The following is a 19193-nucleotide window of genomic DNA, read 5'->3' as shown; positions in this document are numbered from 1 at the left end:
AAGTTCTCTTACCTGAGTGAATCGTCGGACTAGGCACGTCTTCCCCACGCCAGCATTGCCAATTAAAACAATTTTAAACAGGAAATCATAATCTTCCATACTCATTTACACAGCTGCAAGGCAAACACAGGCAGGAGTGAGATGGGGCCTGGTCAGACTTGCCCACAGCGCTCAAGCTGCGCCAGCTTGGTCTCCTCAGGAACAACAGATCTGACTCCTGGGAAGAGCAATTTAATGCCTCCCTCTGGTGATCTCGACACTGAGAGAGGAACACAGGTGTTTGGTCACAGACGAACTTTACTCCTTCCCAGTCACCTCATGCCACACAGAGTATATGACACAAATGTCCTTTCACCCGGTAACCTTTATTCTTCCAGGTCACTCCTGTGGTAAGATCTATTTTCTTTCAGCATGGAAAGGAGAATACAAGCCTGTGTGCAGACAAGCTGGGGGTGCAAGGGAGCAGGAACAAAGAAGAGCCCATCCAAAGCTTCAAGGCAGTTTATGTGCACGTGGTGTATGCCTATGGGAAGAATGCCAAGGGACTGGGAGACTGAACAAAGGGGAAGGAGCTAGAAAGAAACCTTTCAGTCCCCTGCACATCCCAGTCGTCTTGGGGTCCTAACCGTGGGAGTTATGGCCATCTTCCCCCTACCACCACTCCTTATGCTGCAGCAAGTGCCTTCTGCTCATTCCTATGGGCTGTGGCATGTGCCACGTCCTCTGCCCAGGATGCCCTCCCTCCCACCTTATGGTGCCACCAAGTCAATCCTGTAAAGCCCAATGGAAGCATCTCTTTCCCTCTGACTTTTTCACGGCTCTTCCCCAAATAAAGTGAAACACTTTCATCATTCCTCTGTCCTTAAACTTCAAAGGTCTACCTCATCCTTGAGCGAAGGGACTATATTTTTCAGCTCTATTTTCCTCGCCCACATGTGGGACAGTAATATTTAGTAAATGTGTACTCTGTAGAACTAAAGAGTTAACAGGCCTATTGCTTAAGTGTAGGCCTTAGTTTCTCCAATTGTGCTAAAAAGAATATTACATGCTCTATCTCAGAGGACAGTTGTAAGGACTTTTTTAAAAACTACAAAAGAGCCTTGGTACCCACAAAGCTCTATCCTGGTGAAACCATTATTGTCTCTTGAGTACCTACTACAGTACTACGCTAATCGTGGTAGGAAATACAGGGAGATGAGCCAGTCCCTGCCCCCGAGACTAATGTGAGAAAAGTTAAACAACCCCAAAGTTAAATACAATTCAAACCAGGAGTGGAGCTCATTTCATAAGGTGCAGGCAGGACAAGCCTGTGGACTCTGGAGGAAGAGGAGAAGGACAACCCGTGAGCCCAGGAGGTGAAGGAAGAGCTGGAAGAAGCTCCCAGGGTCACTCCTACCAGCAGAGCTGAAGCTCAAGTGACTGCAGGTTCGCAGGGTGGAAAGAGAGCCCAGTGCACGGGGACTAGTCAAGTAGCTGGGGGAGAAGATCCCTATGTGCACAGATGATTTCTGTGTGGGTTTTAACTTATCCTTGGAAAGATGCCTGACAACCAAGCCAACACGCATGTGGCAGCTCATGGGGTTCTCTCTCAGTTTGCTGGGACTATGAAGGAAAAACAGTTCTCTGTCAAGAATCTGGGGCCATAAGCAGTGTTGAGTTCACTAATACGCCAGGCACTGCACTTGGCACCTGAGGGGTATTTCCATTTGTTTTTACAAGTCTCTGAGGCTGGTATTTATTACTCTGTTACCTATTTTACAGGTAAGTAAACTGAGGGGAGCCTGAAATCATAAAGCTAATAGCCAGAGGTCAAGGTCAGAAGGCCTATGGTGTCACCAAAAGAACTCTAGCCTTGGAGCTGGAGAAACTAGATTCAAATCCTGACTCTACTATCTTCTTCTTCTTTTTTTTTTTTTAAGATTTTATTTATTTATTTGACAGAGAGAGACACAGCAAGAGAGGGAACACAAGCAGGAGGAGTGGGAGAGGGAGAAGCAGGCTCCCCGCTGAGCAGAGAGCCCGATGCGGGGCTCGATCCCAGAACCCTGGGATCATGACCTGAGCCGAAGGCAGGCGCTTAACCAACTGAGCCACCCAGGCGCCCCTCCACTATCTTCTAAAGTCTATGCCTCTGGGTAAGTGAAAACTTTTTGGACCCTCAACTTCCCCATCAACAAAATGGGGCTAATAACACCTTTATCACAGAGCTGTGATGCTTGAAGGGATTACTGTCCCCCAAGGACAGTATCTGGTTCTTAGTCACCCAGACTCCTCAATATGACAGCAGTTTTTCATGGTCAGTCTTCCACCTTTACTGTTGGCCCCTACCTCTCACCACTCTGCTCACACTCTGTGCTCTAGGCTCACTGGATTTCTTCAGTTCCTGAAATGCCATAGGACTGCTTTCCCCTTCAGACTTTCACAAATACTGTTCCTTCTGCCCAGAACATGGGACACAAACTCCCCTCACCACCTCCAGCCCAACTAACTTTGAGTTCTCCTTTCAGTTTCACTTAAACATCTCTCTAGTATGCTCCTTTGACCTGAGAGGAGGCCGACCCCTGCCATAAGCTCACATGTTACACTTCCCCATCTTACAGTCATACTCAGCATGCTTTCCTGTACTTGTTTATGTATATCTGTCTTATGCTCCAAGCCCATCCCTCAGCACCTCCACCCTACACACACACTTGCACATGCACGCGCACACACACGTGCATGCCTGTGAGCAGCATGGAAGCAATGATGTGTCTGTTTGGTTGAGTCCCCATTCCTAACCCCTCCCCATCACAGTCACTGTCATCCTTGCCACTATCATCAGAATCATCATCATCTCATTCTATATTATTAACTCATTTAATCCTCATAACACCCCTAACAGGTGGACACTATTAGCATCCGAATTCCGAATATTGAGGCACAGGAGAAGCTAAATAAGAAGGCACAAAGGTGGGGCACCTGGGTGGCTCAGTTGTTAAGCATCTGCCTTCGGCCCAGGTCATGATTCCAGTGTCCTGGGATCGAGCCCCATATCAGGCTCCCTGCTTGGTAGGGAGTCTGCTTCTCCCTCTCCCTCTGCATATATGCCCTCTCTCTCTCTCTCTCTCTCTGATAAATAAATAAAATCTTAAAAAAATAAAAAATAAATTAAAAAAAAGAAGGCACAAAGGTCCCACTTAGCTGGTGGAGCCTAGGTCCAGCCCCAGTGGATGTCCTTGACACAATACCCATAGTGCCTTTCTCAATGCCTGGCTTACGCAGAAGCTTAAGAAAGATCTGATGAGCTGAATGCTAAAGGGCGAGCACTCCATAAAATGTGATTTCCTTTTTCTCTTCCCCTCTGGCTTCACATCCAAAACTCTTCCCACCACCCTGTAGTAGTTTAAATAAGAATCAAGGACAGACTCTAGATAAAGACTCCGGGATGTGGAATGTTAATTAAAATTCAAGAAAGCTGTTAAAAGTGATAAGAAAATAAAACTCAGGGATAGGGACAGGGATAGCAGGAGGACAGGAGGCTCTGTGGGCCCCACATGGACCACAACTGACGGCTTCCATTAGCCAGTGAACAGGGAGCAGAAACCTGGACAGCATCCTTCTCTGCTCAGAGGCTTGCCACACATTTACTCCTCCATCTTTGGCAGAAGTCAAAGAGAAAAAGCAGAGAATTCAGAGGAGAATGTCCAAAAAGAAAGGCCTAAGAAACAGGGCTCCTACGGGGTTTTACAGTGCCCAAATTCTGCACCTTCAGGAAAAGAAGGGGAAGAGTTAGGTGGTCTGAGTCAATGCTCAGTCAGGTCTCCTGTGGCCACCAGCTGCAGAGAAAGCCACAGAAGACAAGTTAAGGCTTCCCTCCTTTCCATAAGAAATCACTTTGATGCTCTGCTGAATGTTATGGGGTTTTGTGTGTGTGTGTGTGTGTGTGTGTGTGTGTGTGTGTGTAATAAACCTCTGGAGGAAGTGTTTGGTCTCTTTAAAAATCAGGCCGTCTGTGACTAAAGCTGATAAACTCTGGGTTACCTGCAGTGGTTACTGTTCTGTTTCTAATAAGAAACACACGGCTCAATGAACAGCTCACAAGATTCTCTGAAAACTATGCTCCGAGGAAGCGTTTCTGATCAGGAAGTAAGGTAACAGCTTAGGCATCACCAGTGACCGTGGGATAAGACAGCATCCCAGGAGCAGCCATTCAGAATCAGCGAGTGCCACAGAGCCCTAAATTGACAACAAAAGTTACACCTTGTCTGGGGTGCCAACATGTCATAACATCTGCTACTGACCAAGCACTATTCTAAGGGGTTTTACATACTATCAGTGTTAATAATAATCATCACTGACACTTATTCAATGCTTATAATGCACCAGGCACACTTCTGCATGTACTCATTTAATTCTCACAACAACTCTATGGGGTAGCTATTATTACCATAACCATCCCCAGCTTCCTGGGGAAACTGAGGCACGAAGAGGTTATCCTGAAATCTAATGGCTAGTTAGTCTTAGGACCAGGATTCAAATCTAGATCCTTCTGACTCCAAAATGTGGCTCCTCCTAAAGTAGGAGCTGCTGTCCCCTGCCCTATGGTAGACAGCACTGCTGTACTATCATAAGAGCTGCGGCACAACTGAATGGAAACCCCACCCCTGTGAGTTGCAATATTCTAGAATCTCCCTCCTCTTGAAGCAGCACACCCACATTGATAGGGCCACACAAAATTATTCCAGATCATACAAGCACTGCTCCTCATCGTGCCTTCCAAGCCCAGGTCTCTGGGGATGCTGACCTTCCCCCAAATACCACTCCCCCAATTCATTCATCCATGTAACTAAGTACTGGGCATAGGGGCAATAAACAGGAACACTACTCAGATGAACCAGCAAAACCCCAAACATCAGAATCACCACAATAGCTCAACATAAATGGATGTATGAATAAGATTCAAAAAAGGAAAGATAGAGGAGGTAAAGAAAAGATAGGGGCACCTGGGTGGCTCAGTCGGTTAAGTGTCTGACTCTTGGTTTCAGCTCAGGTCATGATCTCAAGGTCTGGAGATCAAGCCCCATGTTGGGCTCTGCAATGGGCACGGAGCCTGCTTGGGATTCTCCTTCATCCATCTCCCTCAGCCCCTCCCTCCCCTAAAAAAGAAAAAAAAAAGAAAGAAAGAAAGAAAGGAAGGAAGAAAGAAAGAAAGAAAGAAAAGAAAGGAAAAAAGTGAGTTTAGAAAAGATATAGGAAACAAGATGTACTATGAAAAAAAAATCTAAAACAATGTGATTTTGGTAACATAAACCATTTATCAAAGTGACCTTTAAAAAAAAAAAGACACTGTATTCACTGTTACACATCAGTACATTTCTCCCCCTGACCTTCAGGGCTCAGTATAACAGATAAAGTCAAGGATTCTGGTGAACAGAGGCCTGATCCCTCCCCCAGCCCTGCTCCAGAAAATGATATCTGGGGGACTTGTCCTTGTTCCTTTTCCCTTTCAGGGCCTCTATCTTGAAGAGTAGACTGAAGGGGTTGGGTGAATAGGCACCATGGTCCTTCTGAAAGCAGCATGTGCTGCCACTCTCTCATACCAAAGAGGCAGCACGGGCACGGACCTCCAGAGATCTGGGTTGGGGGCACCTGGGTGGCACAGTCAGCTGAAAGTCCATCTCTTGGTTTAGGCTCAGGTCATGCCCTCAAGCGTTGTGGGACAGAGCCCCATGTTGAGCCACATAAAGCCCCCCTCAGCAGGGAGTCTGCTTGAAGATTCTCTTCCTCTGTCCTTCCCCCAGTCTGTCTGTCTCTCTCTCTAAAATAAATAAATAAACCTTAAAGAAGAGAGAGAGAGAGACCCAGGTCTGCTGAAGAGCTGTATAAAGTTTCCTCATCCATAAAATGGGGATAATAGAATCTATTATCATTGAACTGCTTGAGAGGCAAATAAGATAATACATGGAAAGTGACATTTAAAAAATATAATAATCGGGACGCCTGGGTGGCTCAGTTGGTTAAGCAGCTGCCTTCGGCTCGGGTCATGATCCCGGCGTCCTGGGATCGAGTCCCACATCGGGCTCCTTGCTCAGCAGGGAGCCTGCTTCTCCCTCTGCCTCTGCCTGCCACTCTGTCTACCTGTGCTTGCTCTCTCTCCCTCTCTCTCTCTGACAAATAAATAAATAAAATCTTTTTAAAAATAAATAAATAAAATAAAAAATATAATAATCAAATGAAATATTTGACAAGAGTTATATATACTGATTGCAGAAAATACAACCAAACAAAATGAAAGAGAAAATAATTTGTAATCCCTATCCCTAAGCAAATCCCCTCCTGGTGATAATTATAGTTAACATTTTGGTATACATCCTTCTAGGTTTTTTTGTTTATATACACTCACCTGTATGTATATAGATTTTTAAATGTATGGATTTTAAAAACAAAAACAAAAATAACATTATACAGTATTGTTTTGTTTTCTATAGAGTGGTATTTTCCCCAAACCCCAAAAATTAAAACTCATGGTATACCAACAGAACTGATTACACCAAAGACCCTCAGTGTTCACTCAACATTTGCTCCTATGACCCTAAATACCCAAGAAAGGGGTGTTAAGAAGATAGATAACTTCACAGTGATATAACTAAGTCTTAAAGACTTAAAAGTTCAAAAAATTCACATTATAAAAAAAACTGATTTTGTTTAACCTAGGATTCACCAAACATGATTTTAACTGAGAATTATTTTCTTATATCACACCTCCTAACGAAAATTTATCTAGCTACTAGGGCTCCATGAAACATCAGTATAGTAAATGTTATTTTACAGCACTTGAAATCAGGGTTACCACGCAGGGAGGGTTGTTACATGAAAGAAAATAAAATAAAAGAAGAGAAGGAAAAGGAAAGAAAAAGGAAGGGGAGGGGAGAAAGAGGACACCCAGATAAATTTCAATTTCAGATAGCAAAAAATACATTTTGATATTGTAAGTTTGTTCCAAATATTGCCTGGGACATATTTTTAGTATGTAAATATAACCCAAATATTGCATGGGACATACTTATGCTAAAAAATTATTAGTTGTTTATCTGAAATTCAAATTTACTGCGCAATCCTACCCAGAGAAAATCGGGGTAGTTTTCACTCAGATTTACTAGAAACAGAGGCCCTAAACACAATCTCACCCCTACCCAGATTGTGGAGGGAGGTCAGCAGGGCATGAGAAACAAGATATGCCTGGTGAATCCAAAACCACAAGAGAGGAATAAAGAAGGGCAACAAGTAACATTTGTAGAAGGCATTGCTGAGCGTGGGTTCTTTAGAATCTAGGCCAGACTCCAGAGGCTCAGACTGGCATAGAGCACGCTCTACAGGAGGGTTTCTCCCTCCTGGACAGTCTCAGAGCAACTGTGGCCTTTCCTCCCAGTCCATCTCCACATGTGCACCTGCCTGGTGGAGGAGGGGGTGCTCTATGCATCTGCTGCCCCTGCTGTCCTTACGGCCAAGGACCATGCTTCAGGAAGACATGTCAGCATATTCAGGACCACATTCAAGTAGACACTGAATTCAAAGTGTTTGATCTTTCACTCTAACAAGGTTCTGTCTCAGGAAGCTCATTAGTGCTTAATTACTAGAAGGCAATTACTAAACATTACTATAATCAACTGCTGCAAGCTCACTTGCTTTACATAAGCTGCTAATTTCATGTTATTGCAAGTTAATTATTCTCCTTGGCCAGGGATGTCAAACACCCACCTGGGCCATGGCTGCTCCTCATTCAGCAAGCCATAATCTCCAGCATTCTGACGCGGCCTTTTACCGTTCACAAAATGTGGTCACAGACATGATCTCATCTGCACCTGCCAACAATCTCATGAGCTGCTTCTTATCATTCATTATGCAAGTGAGGAAATTGAGAGTTGAAGGAATGAAGTGTCACGCTAAGTCCCACACTAGTGAGTTGCAACGTGGCCTCTCCATCCTAGCCACAGAGGATGTAAGGAATTTACATTCTATCATTATTTATTTATTTATTTATTTATTTATTTATTTATTTCACAGAGATAGAGAGAGAGACAGCGAGAGAGAGGGAACACAAGCAGGAGGAGTGGGAGAGGGAGAAGCAGGCTTCCTGCTGAGCAGGGAGCCTGATGCGGGGCTCCATCCCAGGACTCTGGGATTATGAACTGAGCTGAAGCCTGACGTTTAACAACTGAGTCACCCAGGCACCCCTACATTCTATCATTCTCCATACCAATAATCACAGCTGAGGCTTAGCCAATGCTTGTTATGTGCCAGGCGCTCTTCTTCATATATGTACTCATTCAAGTTTTACAACAATCCTGGGAGGAGGGTACTATAATTTTTATTATTATCCCCAGCTTACAGAAAAGGACACCGTAAGCTTCCATCAAAATCACACAGCTAATGAGTAAAACTGCCAGGATTCAAAACCCACGTCTTTCTGGGTAAAAATTAAGTTGGAACTCTATCTCACTCCTTATACTAAAATAAATTCCAGATGGATTAAAGATTTGGATTTTGAAAAATGAAAACATAAGAGTACTAGAAGAAAGCATGGTATATATAAAATCTTAAAGTGGGGAAGGCTTTCTAAGAATTACTCAAAATCAAGGCCATAAAACAAAGAGATTGACCAATTTGACTACAGAAGTTTTTAAAAAACTTCATGGCAGAACAAGAAAAGATGAACTGATTAAAATATCTGAAATAAATATATAACTAAGGACTAATTTCCTTAAATGCTTTAAGAGTTCCTACTAATCAATAAGAAAAATTGAATAAATCAATAGGAAAAAATGGACAAAGGACACAAGCAGATAGTTTATAAGACAGGGAAGAAAAATGACACGCATTTTTTAAAATAACCAGCTTTACTCCTGAGAGTAAATTCAAGCTCTAATGTATAATTAATAATTATAAATTTAAACATTAAGATTATAATTATAAATATTATTTTAAACAAGATGGTAACTTGTAATGAAAACTATAATGAATTCAAAAGCAGAAGCCATTTTTCACTCCAGATTGGCAGAGTTCCCTCTGTGAAGGAGAGGGTAGGGAGAAATGGGGTACCGGTATGCCACTGGTAGGAGGTAAATCAATCCAACCTCTGTGGAGGGCAATATTGATTTACAACTAAAAAGGCTATTACAAACCCTCTGACCCAGCAATTCCACTTCTCGGAATCTATTCTACACTTACATAATATGGGCGCACAGAGACACATGTAGTAGGATATTCATTACAATAATGTCTGTACTAGCAAATATGAAAAACAACCTAATAGTCCATCCGCAGGAAAACGGTGGTAATATTATGAAAACTATACATCAGTATACCATGCAGCCTGCCGTGGACATCTCAAGATGCCTTAAGTCAAAGAAGCAAGGTGGAAAATGGTATGCATAGTATGAAAAGGGGGCATTTAGTTATTTATCTGCATAAGCATAAAACATCTCCAGAAAAAGGCACGACAGTATTTGCTTCTGGGGAAGGTGTCATATCTAGCTGTAGGAAGGAGGGTAACTTCCAACTCTTACATTGTATTCCAACCCTCTACTCAGTCTGCAGCGCCTGCAAGGCAAGACAGTTTTCCTAACACAGTGAGAGAAGTCTTTATTTAAAAAAAAAAAAAATCTGTTTGGGGTGCTCTGTTTCTATCTTTCAGTCTTTCTCTTTGCTCTGCTGCAGCCCTGCACATGACAGGGAAGGAATGTCCTCCCCGCCTGTAGGGTTGCCCTTCCCCCGCTCACCATGTGTGCCACTGCTTTCTCTACTAAACCGTGTCCCAGTCCAGGAAAAGCCTACACGGTGGACTCACTCATACCAACTTCCCTCCGGACCGAGCCTCCATCGCACGGCAGCCCAAACCAACCGACAGAACCACAGTCTGAACAACTTCACCAGTAAAAACAAAACTCTCCCACATTTTGTATCATGAATCACAGCTCAGAAATTACTGCCCTCTGACACAGAATCCTGCCAAGGAAGGAGGAGGACCCTATTATTTTCTCCCCATTTTACAGAAACGGGCTTTGAAATCAGGAGTGACTTGCCTCAGGCCATGCGGCACGTGAACAACAGAGCCAGAAGGGCACACACCCAGGTCCCCTGACTCTAACTCAGAGCTGCCACCAGGACAAACAAGCTCTGCAAATATAAATCCCTACTGGGCAAGGCCACAGGCACAGCATGAGGGAAGGCTGCCACGGACCTACGATGGGAGGGAGATCAAAAGCAGCCCTTGGGAATATTTTTTTCAGACATGTAAAAAAATAAAAATTAAAATTAAAAAATAGGCCTGAGATCTCCACAAACATTTTATTTTATCCCTTGTATATGTCACCTTTTATAGCTTCCTATTTCCCAGAAACACGCAACAGATTTGGGATACCGGGCAGGTAAGGAAAATGAAAGTTAATCCATAAAACAGCATTTCAATGGCACTACCCAAAGCCAATGTCTGAATTCTCTTGTTGAAGTCATAGTGCTCTTTCCCCTTCCCTCGTGAGAAAGCGTCCCTGCACTGAGCACAGATTTGATTTTCCTCAGAGGTGAGAGAAGGAGAGACAGCCACAGCGCAGCCGCAGCGGCAGCGGCCACCTGGACCCCCATTCCGTTAGCTCCCCAGGCGGAACTAGTCTGTTTTGCAGCTTAGCACCGGGGCGCAGGTGCTTGACAGAGTCTCGGGGTGAGCCAGGAAATACTGGCACCTTGTTTCCTGGCGTAAAAGATACCTTTCCCACTCATTAATCCCTTTCCAAGATAGGGGGGGGGGGGGGGGGGGGGGGGGGCTTCTGTATGCAAAACATGTTTGTGGAACTGCTCTGAAAGAGGTCTTCCCAGACCCAACTTGCTGTTTCTGTCGTCTGCACAAGCAGGCCAGGCTCCCTCCCCCATCCTTTTCCAACAATAAACAATATTGCCCAATGCCCGCCCCATTGCATTCTCTAAGTCGGGGACTGTGTCTAATCTCTCCTCTGCAGAAGCTTTCCTGCGCCTGTTTGGCTGCACCGGAAGGGCCTCCTTATCGCCACCCTCAGTCTCCTCCCTCAGGCTGAGCACACAAAGCAGCATTGCCAGGCTGCCAGGGGGGCAGGGCTGCAGCCCCCAAGAGGGCTCATGTACTTCCCTAGCCTTAGGGACCCATGGCCTTGCAAGGACAGAAGTGTCTCCTTCCTGGACAGAAGACTGTCACTCTAGGCTGGACCCTTCCTTCAGCTGTTTAAACAGATTCCCTCCTCAAGGGAAGCATGAGAAAAAGTGAAAGGGAAGCAAGTGTCCACCTGGTCTGGGACTCATATGGATGAGAATAAAATACAGGAATTCTCCCAAGTCTGTCTTTCAAGTTTGTGCCAGGTCCTGTGTCACTCAAGAGAATGACTGTTTGTTTAGGGCCTATGTATTTCACACACACCAGCCATTTCATCCTTGAAACAGCCCGGTGGGGGAGGAGGGGATGTCTTTGTTACCCTTACTGTCAATAAGATTTTACATCTATAGAGCACCTCAAGTTTGCTAAGTGCTTCCCTGTAAATGATCTTACCCGCATCCTGGCAAATGCCTATGTGACACTCTCCTTCAACACGGCCCCCTAAACACACACACACACACACAAGCCATCTGTCACCAAAGCCTGCAGAGGTTCCATCAGAAATGTAGCTGGAGGGGCGCCTGGGTGGCTCAGTGGGTTAAAGCCTCTGCCTTCAGCTCAGGTCATGATCCCAGGGTCCTGGGATCGAGCCCCACATCGGGCTCTCTGCTCTGTGGGGAGCCTGCTTCCTCCTCTCTCTCTCTCTGCCTGCCTCTCTGCCTACTTGTGATCTCTGTCAAATAAATAAATAAAATCTTAAAAAAAAAAAAAAAGAAAAGAAAAAGAAATGTAGCTGGAATTCCTCCCCGGCACCACCTTTGTCCCTACTGCACCAAGCTGGCTCAGGCCCAGCCTGAAGCTCGGCGGCCACCCAGCCAGGCTACCATGGACTTCTGAACAGATGAAGTATATACCAAGTGGCACAATGTTCCTCAATAGCAAGTTTTCAATATTCATCAAAAGTCTTAACAATGTCCATACTCTTTGATCCAACAATTCTGCTTCTGGGAATTTTCCTAAGGCATGATGCCAAGATGAGTACGAAAGTTCATTCCAGTATTACTTAGAATTGGCCCGAGAATGGAGAGAGGAGTAAAACCTCCATACGACAGAGAAGAGGTCATATTTTTGTTTTGGTTTTTCTTTGAGCCACATGATGTAACATTATGAAATATATACTCGGAAGGAAATACATTTTTAAAATGCCTACCTTACCTCTGAGTAGTGGGATTATGGATAGTTTATTTTCTTCTTTATGAATGTATATCCTTTCTAAATTTTCTTCAAGAAACGTGACATTTACAGATAATACACATTACTAAAATATCATAGAGGCTCGATACTAGTGAGGGAAACATGGGACAGACACACATGCACACAGCTAGTGACCATCCAATTTGCTCTTCTAGGAAATAGGCTCTTACTAGGTACAAACCAAGAGTGGTTACAGGGTTCAAACCTTTCATGTAGTGAGCTCACTGCTGGGAATTCACTTTAAGGAAAGAACTGAACAAACTCAAGATGCTAAATGAACAAAAATGTTCATTGCGTCTTATCTAAAAGAACTGGAAATGATCCAAATGTCCAACAAGGGATCGTTCAGCACGGAACATCAACACCATGGAATGCGGGGCAGCCATTAGAAATGCCAATTATGAAAACTATGTGGAAATATGAAATAATGTTGACAACAGGCTATAAACTAAAGAGAATACACAAAACTGCATTTCTCAGGAATACAGCTATGAAGAACAAGCATGTATGTGAACAACGGCATTTCAAAAGGAAGAATGTTAGGATTATAGGATCACAGGGAGCTTTTTTTATTTTTTAAGTTTTGTCCTTTTTTGTTTCTTTTACAAGTTTTTGACATTTTGAGTGTACCACAGGCACATTTTCAAAACATGGAAAACAAAGAAAAGGGGAAAATAAATTACCAAAAGGAACACAATCACCATCAGCATTTTGATGTGTTCCTCCCTGTCCCTTTTTCCTATGCACTGGGTGGTTTGGTTTGGTTTTTATCACTGTAATCATGTCAATGTTTTCTTTAAAGCAGTTACAATATCATTTCAATTTGTTTAAAAATTCAGTGAACTTCCCCTAAGACCTGCAAGAGAACACAGCCCTGGGGTTTCTCAGGCACTATCAGGAGAGTTTACCTAACAGTGTCCATTTGTAAACAAAAAACAGACATATTGTGCCACTGCCACAACAGATGGATTGATGAAAGTTCCTGGACACTTGCAGAGAAACCTTAGGGCCACCTCAGTAACCGCACGTCAGGGGCAAGGAGAAGACTGTGTTACCAAAGCAGACATTGTTGGAAACTGGAAGCAATTTTACCAGACTTTGAAAACAAAACAAAACAAAAAATACAACAATGTATCAAGTTTTCACAACAGAAAAAAGCATGAAGGGAACTAATCCAGATGGCCATTAGGTCCAGAACATTTACCCTCCTTTCCCTCTCTCACATCCTCTTTCTCCTCTCTGTCCACCTGTCCTGACCTTCACAGCTGCCCCTGTTCCACATCCAGGCCACGTGGACTCCTTCCACGGAGAGACACAGAGACAGGGAAAAATCACTAAGCAGTACATGAACTCCGCTGCCCACTAAGTGAGTGTGGGCCCTGGAAAGGGAGACGGGAGACTGAGTCGGCTGTGGCTATAAAGGGGCTCAGTTTCTGCAGGAGTGTGACGCTTTTTTGCTTTCGATCAACTGAGCCCCTCAACACAAACCGACTCTTCATCTTGTACGTGCATTGGACCCCAGGCTGGCCTTCGTCCCAAGGCTGGGGAAAAGCTGCTGGCCTTGAGCTGAGTGAGACAGGTCACGCTACTGTTTGCACAGCAAGCCTCACTCAACTACTCCTCACGTCAAGGACAAAGGTAACTGCGTTTTGTGCCTTAGAGGCTTTTAGAAACTAACCCAGGTACAAGATGCAATGCCACTCCACAGCAACCTTTCCAAAGAACTCATCTGACCATGTCATTCCCACACTTGAATCTCCTCAGGGGCTCCCGGCTGCCCACACAAAGCTATGAGAGGAAGTACAGTGCCTGGGTGAAGAGGGCAAACTTTGGAGTCCTGCCTCCACCCTCTATGAATTGGATGGCCTTGGGCAAGTTCCCTATCTTCTTGGTGCCTGTGTTTCTTTATTTGTACACAGGGATAATTACAGTAGCTACCTCATAGGGTCATGGTGGGATTAAAGGAATCAATGAAGAACAAAGAAAAGAGTCTGGCATATAGGAAGCACTCGGTAAGAGTTACGTGCTGTTCCTGTTATTGCTATTGTTGGAGAAAGTTCAAATTCTCTAGCAGAGCATACAGAGCCAGCCATGACTCAGGCCCTGCCCCTCTTTCTAGCTTTGTTTCTCATGACCTTTGAGTTATCACTGCCACTGAGATCATGCAGCCACGCCAGGCTCCCAGAGTGCAGACCCCAAGGAAGGTTCACTCCTCCACACCTTTACTCACACAGCCAGTCTCTCCTTGATGGTTGGTGAACAACCACAGATCTCTGAAACCTTCCTTCCCCTCCAAGTGGATTAGCCACTCCCTCCTTTGTACCTCTGCTACGTACTATTAAGACTCTTCATAGATACTTTATTATCTTCATTGATTTATGTATCCTACTTCCACCACTAGACCTTCAAGACGGAGGCCCCTATGAATTCTTAACTGTATCCCCATTGCCTGGTATTCAGTCAACCCTAAATATTTATTAAATAAATGCACAAGAAATATTGATCAGAACACACAAAGCTGGAAATACTTTTCAGAGAACCTAAACACCAGGATTTAGAAATCAAATCCCAAAACACTTTGACTCTAAGGAGAGTTAATTGGAAGAGATCATATAACCAAAGAAAAGAAGAAAATTATGATTTCCCAGGAGAAAGTCAAACCTTGTTATAATGCAATGTCTGTGTATATTAGGGAATGGGGACAGAGGCGACATTAATAATGGTTCTGAACTAGCTGATGCTGACTATTCATTGAATAGTACCTTTTAAACCTTTTCTTCAGAAAAATGTAGTGTCATAGCTGACTGGGGAGTACCTTTCATCTTGCTGAGAATACAGGCTATCTCAATATAAAATACTACAGGAGACCCAGACTGTAAGAAAGAAAGAGAATTAATCTTTCTTGGGTGTCCATGATAAGCTGGATACTTTATTTTATTTTATTTATTTATTTATTTTTTTGTCAGAGAGAGCGAGCACAGGCAGACAGAGTGGCAGGCAGAGGCAGAGGGAGAAACAGGCTCCCTGCTGAGCAAGGAGCCCGATGTGGGACTCGATCCCAGGACGCTGGGATCATGACCTGAGCAGAAGGCAGCCGCTTAACCAACTGAGCCACTCAGGCGTCCCAAGCTGGATACTTTAAAAATAACATATTTTCTATTTATTAAATACAATTTGCTGGACACAGAACTATTCACTTTGTGTGCATTCTCAAGTTTGCTAGTGTAAGTCCTGAACAACTCTGAGATATAAGTATTAGGGTCTCCACTCTACAGATGAGAAAAATATATGCCCACACCCCACATACTTTGAGTGAACGTCTACTATGCCAAATACTGATCTAGGAGGAGAGGATACAGCAATAAACAAACAGAGAAAGGTTCCCCCACTTCAGAGAATATTCATTCCAGTCGGGCAACAAGCAGAGCAATGAATGCATGAGGAGATGAGCAGATACCTTAATGAACAAGGAAAATACCAGATAATGCCAAGTTCTCACGTGTAGAGAACTAGTAGGGAACAAAAATAGGAGGAAGGGAACAGAGTGACTAGACGGTCGGCAATTTTCGAGTGGGATGTCAGAGAAGGTCTCTCTGAGGTGGCTGTATTTAAGATGAGATTTAAACAAGAAAGATCAAGCACATGCAGATTGGAAGAAGAGTATTTCACACTAAAGGAAGAACTAGGGCAAAGGCCCTAAAATGAAAATGGACTTTGGCAAGTTCAAGGAACCAAAGCCAGCACTCTGAGGCTGATGCACTGTCAGTGAGAAGCAGGTTGGGTGAGTGACACGGGGCTGGTCACAGAGACATTGGTCTGTCAGGGTAAGGAGTGTGGATTTCATTCTGAGAGCAATGGGAGGCCACTTGGGGGGGAGGGGGAGAACGGGGAAGGAGTGTGGCACAAACTAACAAATGGTGTTAAAGATTTCTCTGGTCTCTGTAATGGAGGGCATTATGGTATGGATACAAGTAGAAGCAAGAAGTCTAGTTAGGAGGTCACTGCAAGTGGTCTAGGAAGAGGATGATAAGGCTTGGACTAGGGTGTGGATGGTGGATATGGTAGGAGGTGGTTATGGTGGGAGATGGTGGGAAGGGATGGCCTACATTTGGAAATGTTTCTGAAGACAGAAAAATTAGGACTTGCTGAAGGAATGGATGACAATAAGGAAGAAAGAAAGAAATCAAAAGCAACGCCTAGATATTTTGGCTTAAACGCTTGGAGACGGGATAGTAGCACCCCTTACTGAGGTGGGGAAGATTGAAGGAAGAACATGTTTTGGATGGAGACAAAGTCAAGAGTTCTCTTTCAGTGGTGTGAAAAGTGCAATGCCTCTTAGGTACTAACTGGACAGGAGTCTGGAGTTCCAGAGAAAGTCTGGGGATACAGATACAAATTTGAAGATCATTAGCAAATGGATGCTACTGAAAGTCATTGGATTAGAGGAGGATACCTATGTCTCAGAGAAGAGAAGGGGGCCGTTTCAGAACACGGAGCACATCACCATTTAGAGGGGGAGAAGAGATGGAGGAGAGCCCCAAGAGGCAGGAAGAGACCCAGGGAAGTAGAGTGTCCGAGAAAACAGCAATCAGCCTTGTCAAATGCTGCTGAGAAAAGGAGTAAGATTAAAAGAAAGCAGTGACCTTCCACTTGGTCACATGAAGGTCATTCATTGATTGACACTGACAAGAACAGTCCTCATGAACAATGGGAAGAAATTAGAGCGAAGGAAAGGCCTCAAAACCCAAACTATGGACAGCCTGTAAGTTTTACAGAGAAAAGGAAACTGAAGACAGCTAGAGGGGGATATAATGTCAACAGAGGTGTAAACTAATTAATGAATTTATTTTGGAATATTTAAGGGATAAAATTAGAAAACATTTTGGAATATCAGATGGTGTGAAGGAGGGGGCTGTTGTTTATTTTCAGATAGGAAATACAGGGGCATGTTTATTTGCTACTGAGAATTATCCAGTGATGAGGGTAAATCTGATGATGGTAGAGAGAAGGGGCATAATTACAAGACCAAAAACCTACAAGACTTAATCTTTTTTTTTTTTAATATTTTATTTATTTATTTGACAGAGAGATCACAAGCAGGCAGAGAGGCAGGCAGAGAGAGAGGAGGAAGCAGGCTCCCTGCTGAGCAGAGAGCCCCATGCGGGGATCGATCCCAGGACTCTGAGATCATGACCTGAGCTGAAGGCAGCGGCCCAACCCACTGAGCCACCCAGGCGCCCCTACAAGACTTAATCTTAACAAAATTAATAATGTGCCCAAGGTAAAAGAACTCGTAGTCTGGGGAGCTGGGATGGATACTAATCCAGATCTGTTTTGACTCCTAAGGGCATCCTTTTATCCCACTGACTATGATATAATACAGAAGCATTTACAAAAGATCCCAATTCTAGGAGTTAGAAGGAATCATAAGAGAACTTTGGAGCACCAACACAAACATACACCCCCTTCTATATAAGCAAGCTCTGTTCATCCCACAGACCGGCAAATGTCATTTCTATTTGCACACTTGGTTGTGGTTCTACTAGCTGTAGGACCTTCTGTTGTTTCCCTTATGTATTCAGAGTGGGTTTGAGGAGAGGACAGGGACACTGAGATAAATCACAGTGCAGTGTAAGGGGGAACACTATTGAATAAACTCTCTAATAACTATAATAAGGAGGTAAAAATATGTTTTTAATGTCAGTTGTGTGTTTATATTCAGCAAAAGAGAAGACGGGAATTGAGGTACACGGTCATTGTTTCTCTCTTCTTTACACAGCTATCTCAGGAAGCAAGTGACTGTAATGAGCCCAAGAAGTGGCCTTTCGTCATCTGTTTCCCAGGCCCACTCCTGCCCTACCACATGGTGGCACAGCATCACCTTTACTCACACCTGGCTTCCCATTACCTGTTCTAGTTTATCTCTTCCTTCAGAGCAATATTGACACCACCTCCCGCATGAACTGCTCCCTGATCTCTCCTTCTCTGAACTTTTATAGCACTGAGAACTAGTACCACATAAATCTGGCTCTTGATCATATGAAGACTTAAAACTATTCCCTGATTCAAGTATCAGAGTGAAAGTAAGAGTACTTTTCAGTCAGAAATTCAATATAGTGTTTGGTCATTGTTACTCTGAGAGGTAGCTTAGTAGGACAAAGATCAAGGTGGTTCTGGCTTGAAATTGTGGCTCTGTTCCAACTCTAACATGCTAAGATTACTTAGGCAAGTCACCTTCGGAACCTCAGCTCTCCTACCTAGAAAATGGGAATAATATGACCATCTCCCACCACCTGGGTTTGTATCTGAAACATGCTGGACAGTTTGTTCTTTGGCTGAAAACCCTACAAACCCCTGGTTTTCGAAACCAGGTCTGAAATACTTCAACCAGCTCACAACATCTTGTCAGCTTCTCCTCACTCCTAGCCTACCTCACATTTCTTGCCGATGATTATAAAGTCATCATTGTATCTCTCACCCCATGCTTTGTCTTCTGGTCCCTTCAGTTCCTCTACCCTCACTCCACCTTGCTCAGGTAGGTTCTCCCATATTACCCCAATCATAGCTTCATCACCACATTCACCCCCTTGCTTAATTATTTACAGGATCACCTATGCCATAAAACAAGGGTTCTCTGAAGGAAAAGACTGAATTTTATTCATCTTTGTATCCCCAGCAGCACAGTGCCTGGTGCATATAGGTACTTAGTTCTTTAAAGATTTAATTTATTTACTTGAGAGAGAGCAACAGAGAGCGCATGAGTAGGGGGGATGGGCGGAGGGAGAGGGAGAAGCAGATTCCCCACCGAGCAGGGAGCCAGACATGGGTCTCAATCCCAGGA

At 43.9% G+C, this 19193-nt stretch overlaps 1 protein-coding gene and 1 long non-coding RNA gene across 9 annotated transcripts in view; one reads left to right on the top strand and one right to left on the bottom strand.

Moving 5' to 3' along the window:
• The window catches only part of RAB30 (RAB30, member RAS oncogene family), a 74006-nt gene that overhangs the window by 14853 nt on the left and 39960 nt on the right, over nt 1-19193 (bottom strand). For 7 of the 8 annotated variants that reach the window (XM_047692949.1, XM_047692950.1, XM_047692948.1 and 4 more), the window contains one exon: nt 13-113. In XM_047692949.1, the coding sequence (XP_047548905.1) occupies nt 13-105 (93 nt within the window). In that variant the 5' untranslated portion in view covers nt 106-113. Of the gene's footprint in view, nt 1-12; nt 114-11291; nt 11303-19193 lie in introns of those variants that run through there. The other variant, XM_047692946.1, reaches the window with a different exon arrangement.
• LOC125079377 (uncharacterized) lies at nt 2010-4410 on the top strand. The gene is made up of 3 exons (XR_007121104.1): nt 2010-2135; nt 2882-2949; nt 3170-4410. It is a non-coding gene; the product is annotated as an uncharacterized LOC125079377 (long non-coding RNA).

The sequence above is a fragment of the Lutra lutra genome, chromosome 10, assembly GCF_902655055.1.
Source record: "Lutra lutra chromosome 10, mLutLut1.2, whole genome shotgun sequence".
Classification (NCBI taxonomy): Eukaryota; Metazoa; Chordata; class Mammalia; order Carnivora; family Mustelidae; genus Lutra; species Lutra lutra.
This window is presented reverse-complemented; position numbering and strand designations above follow the sequence as displayed.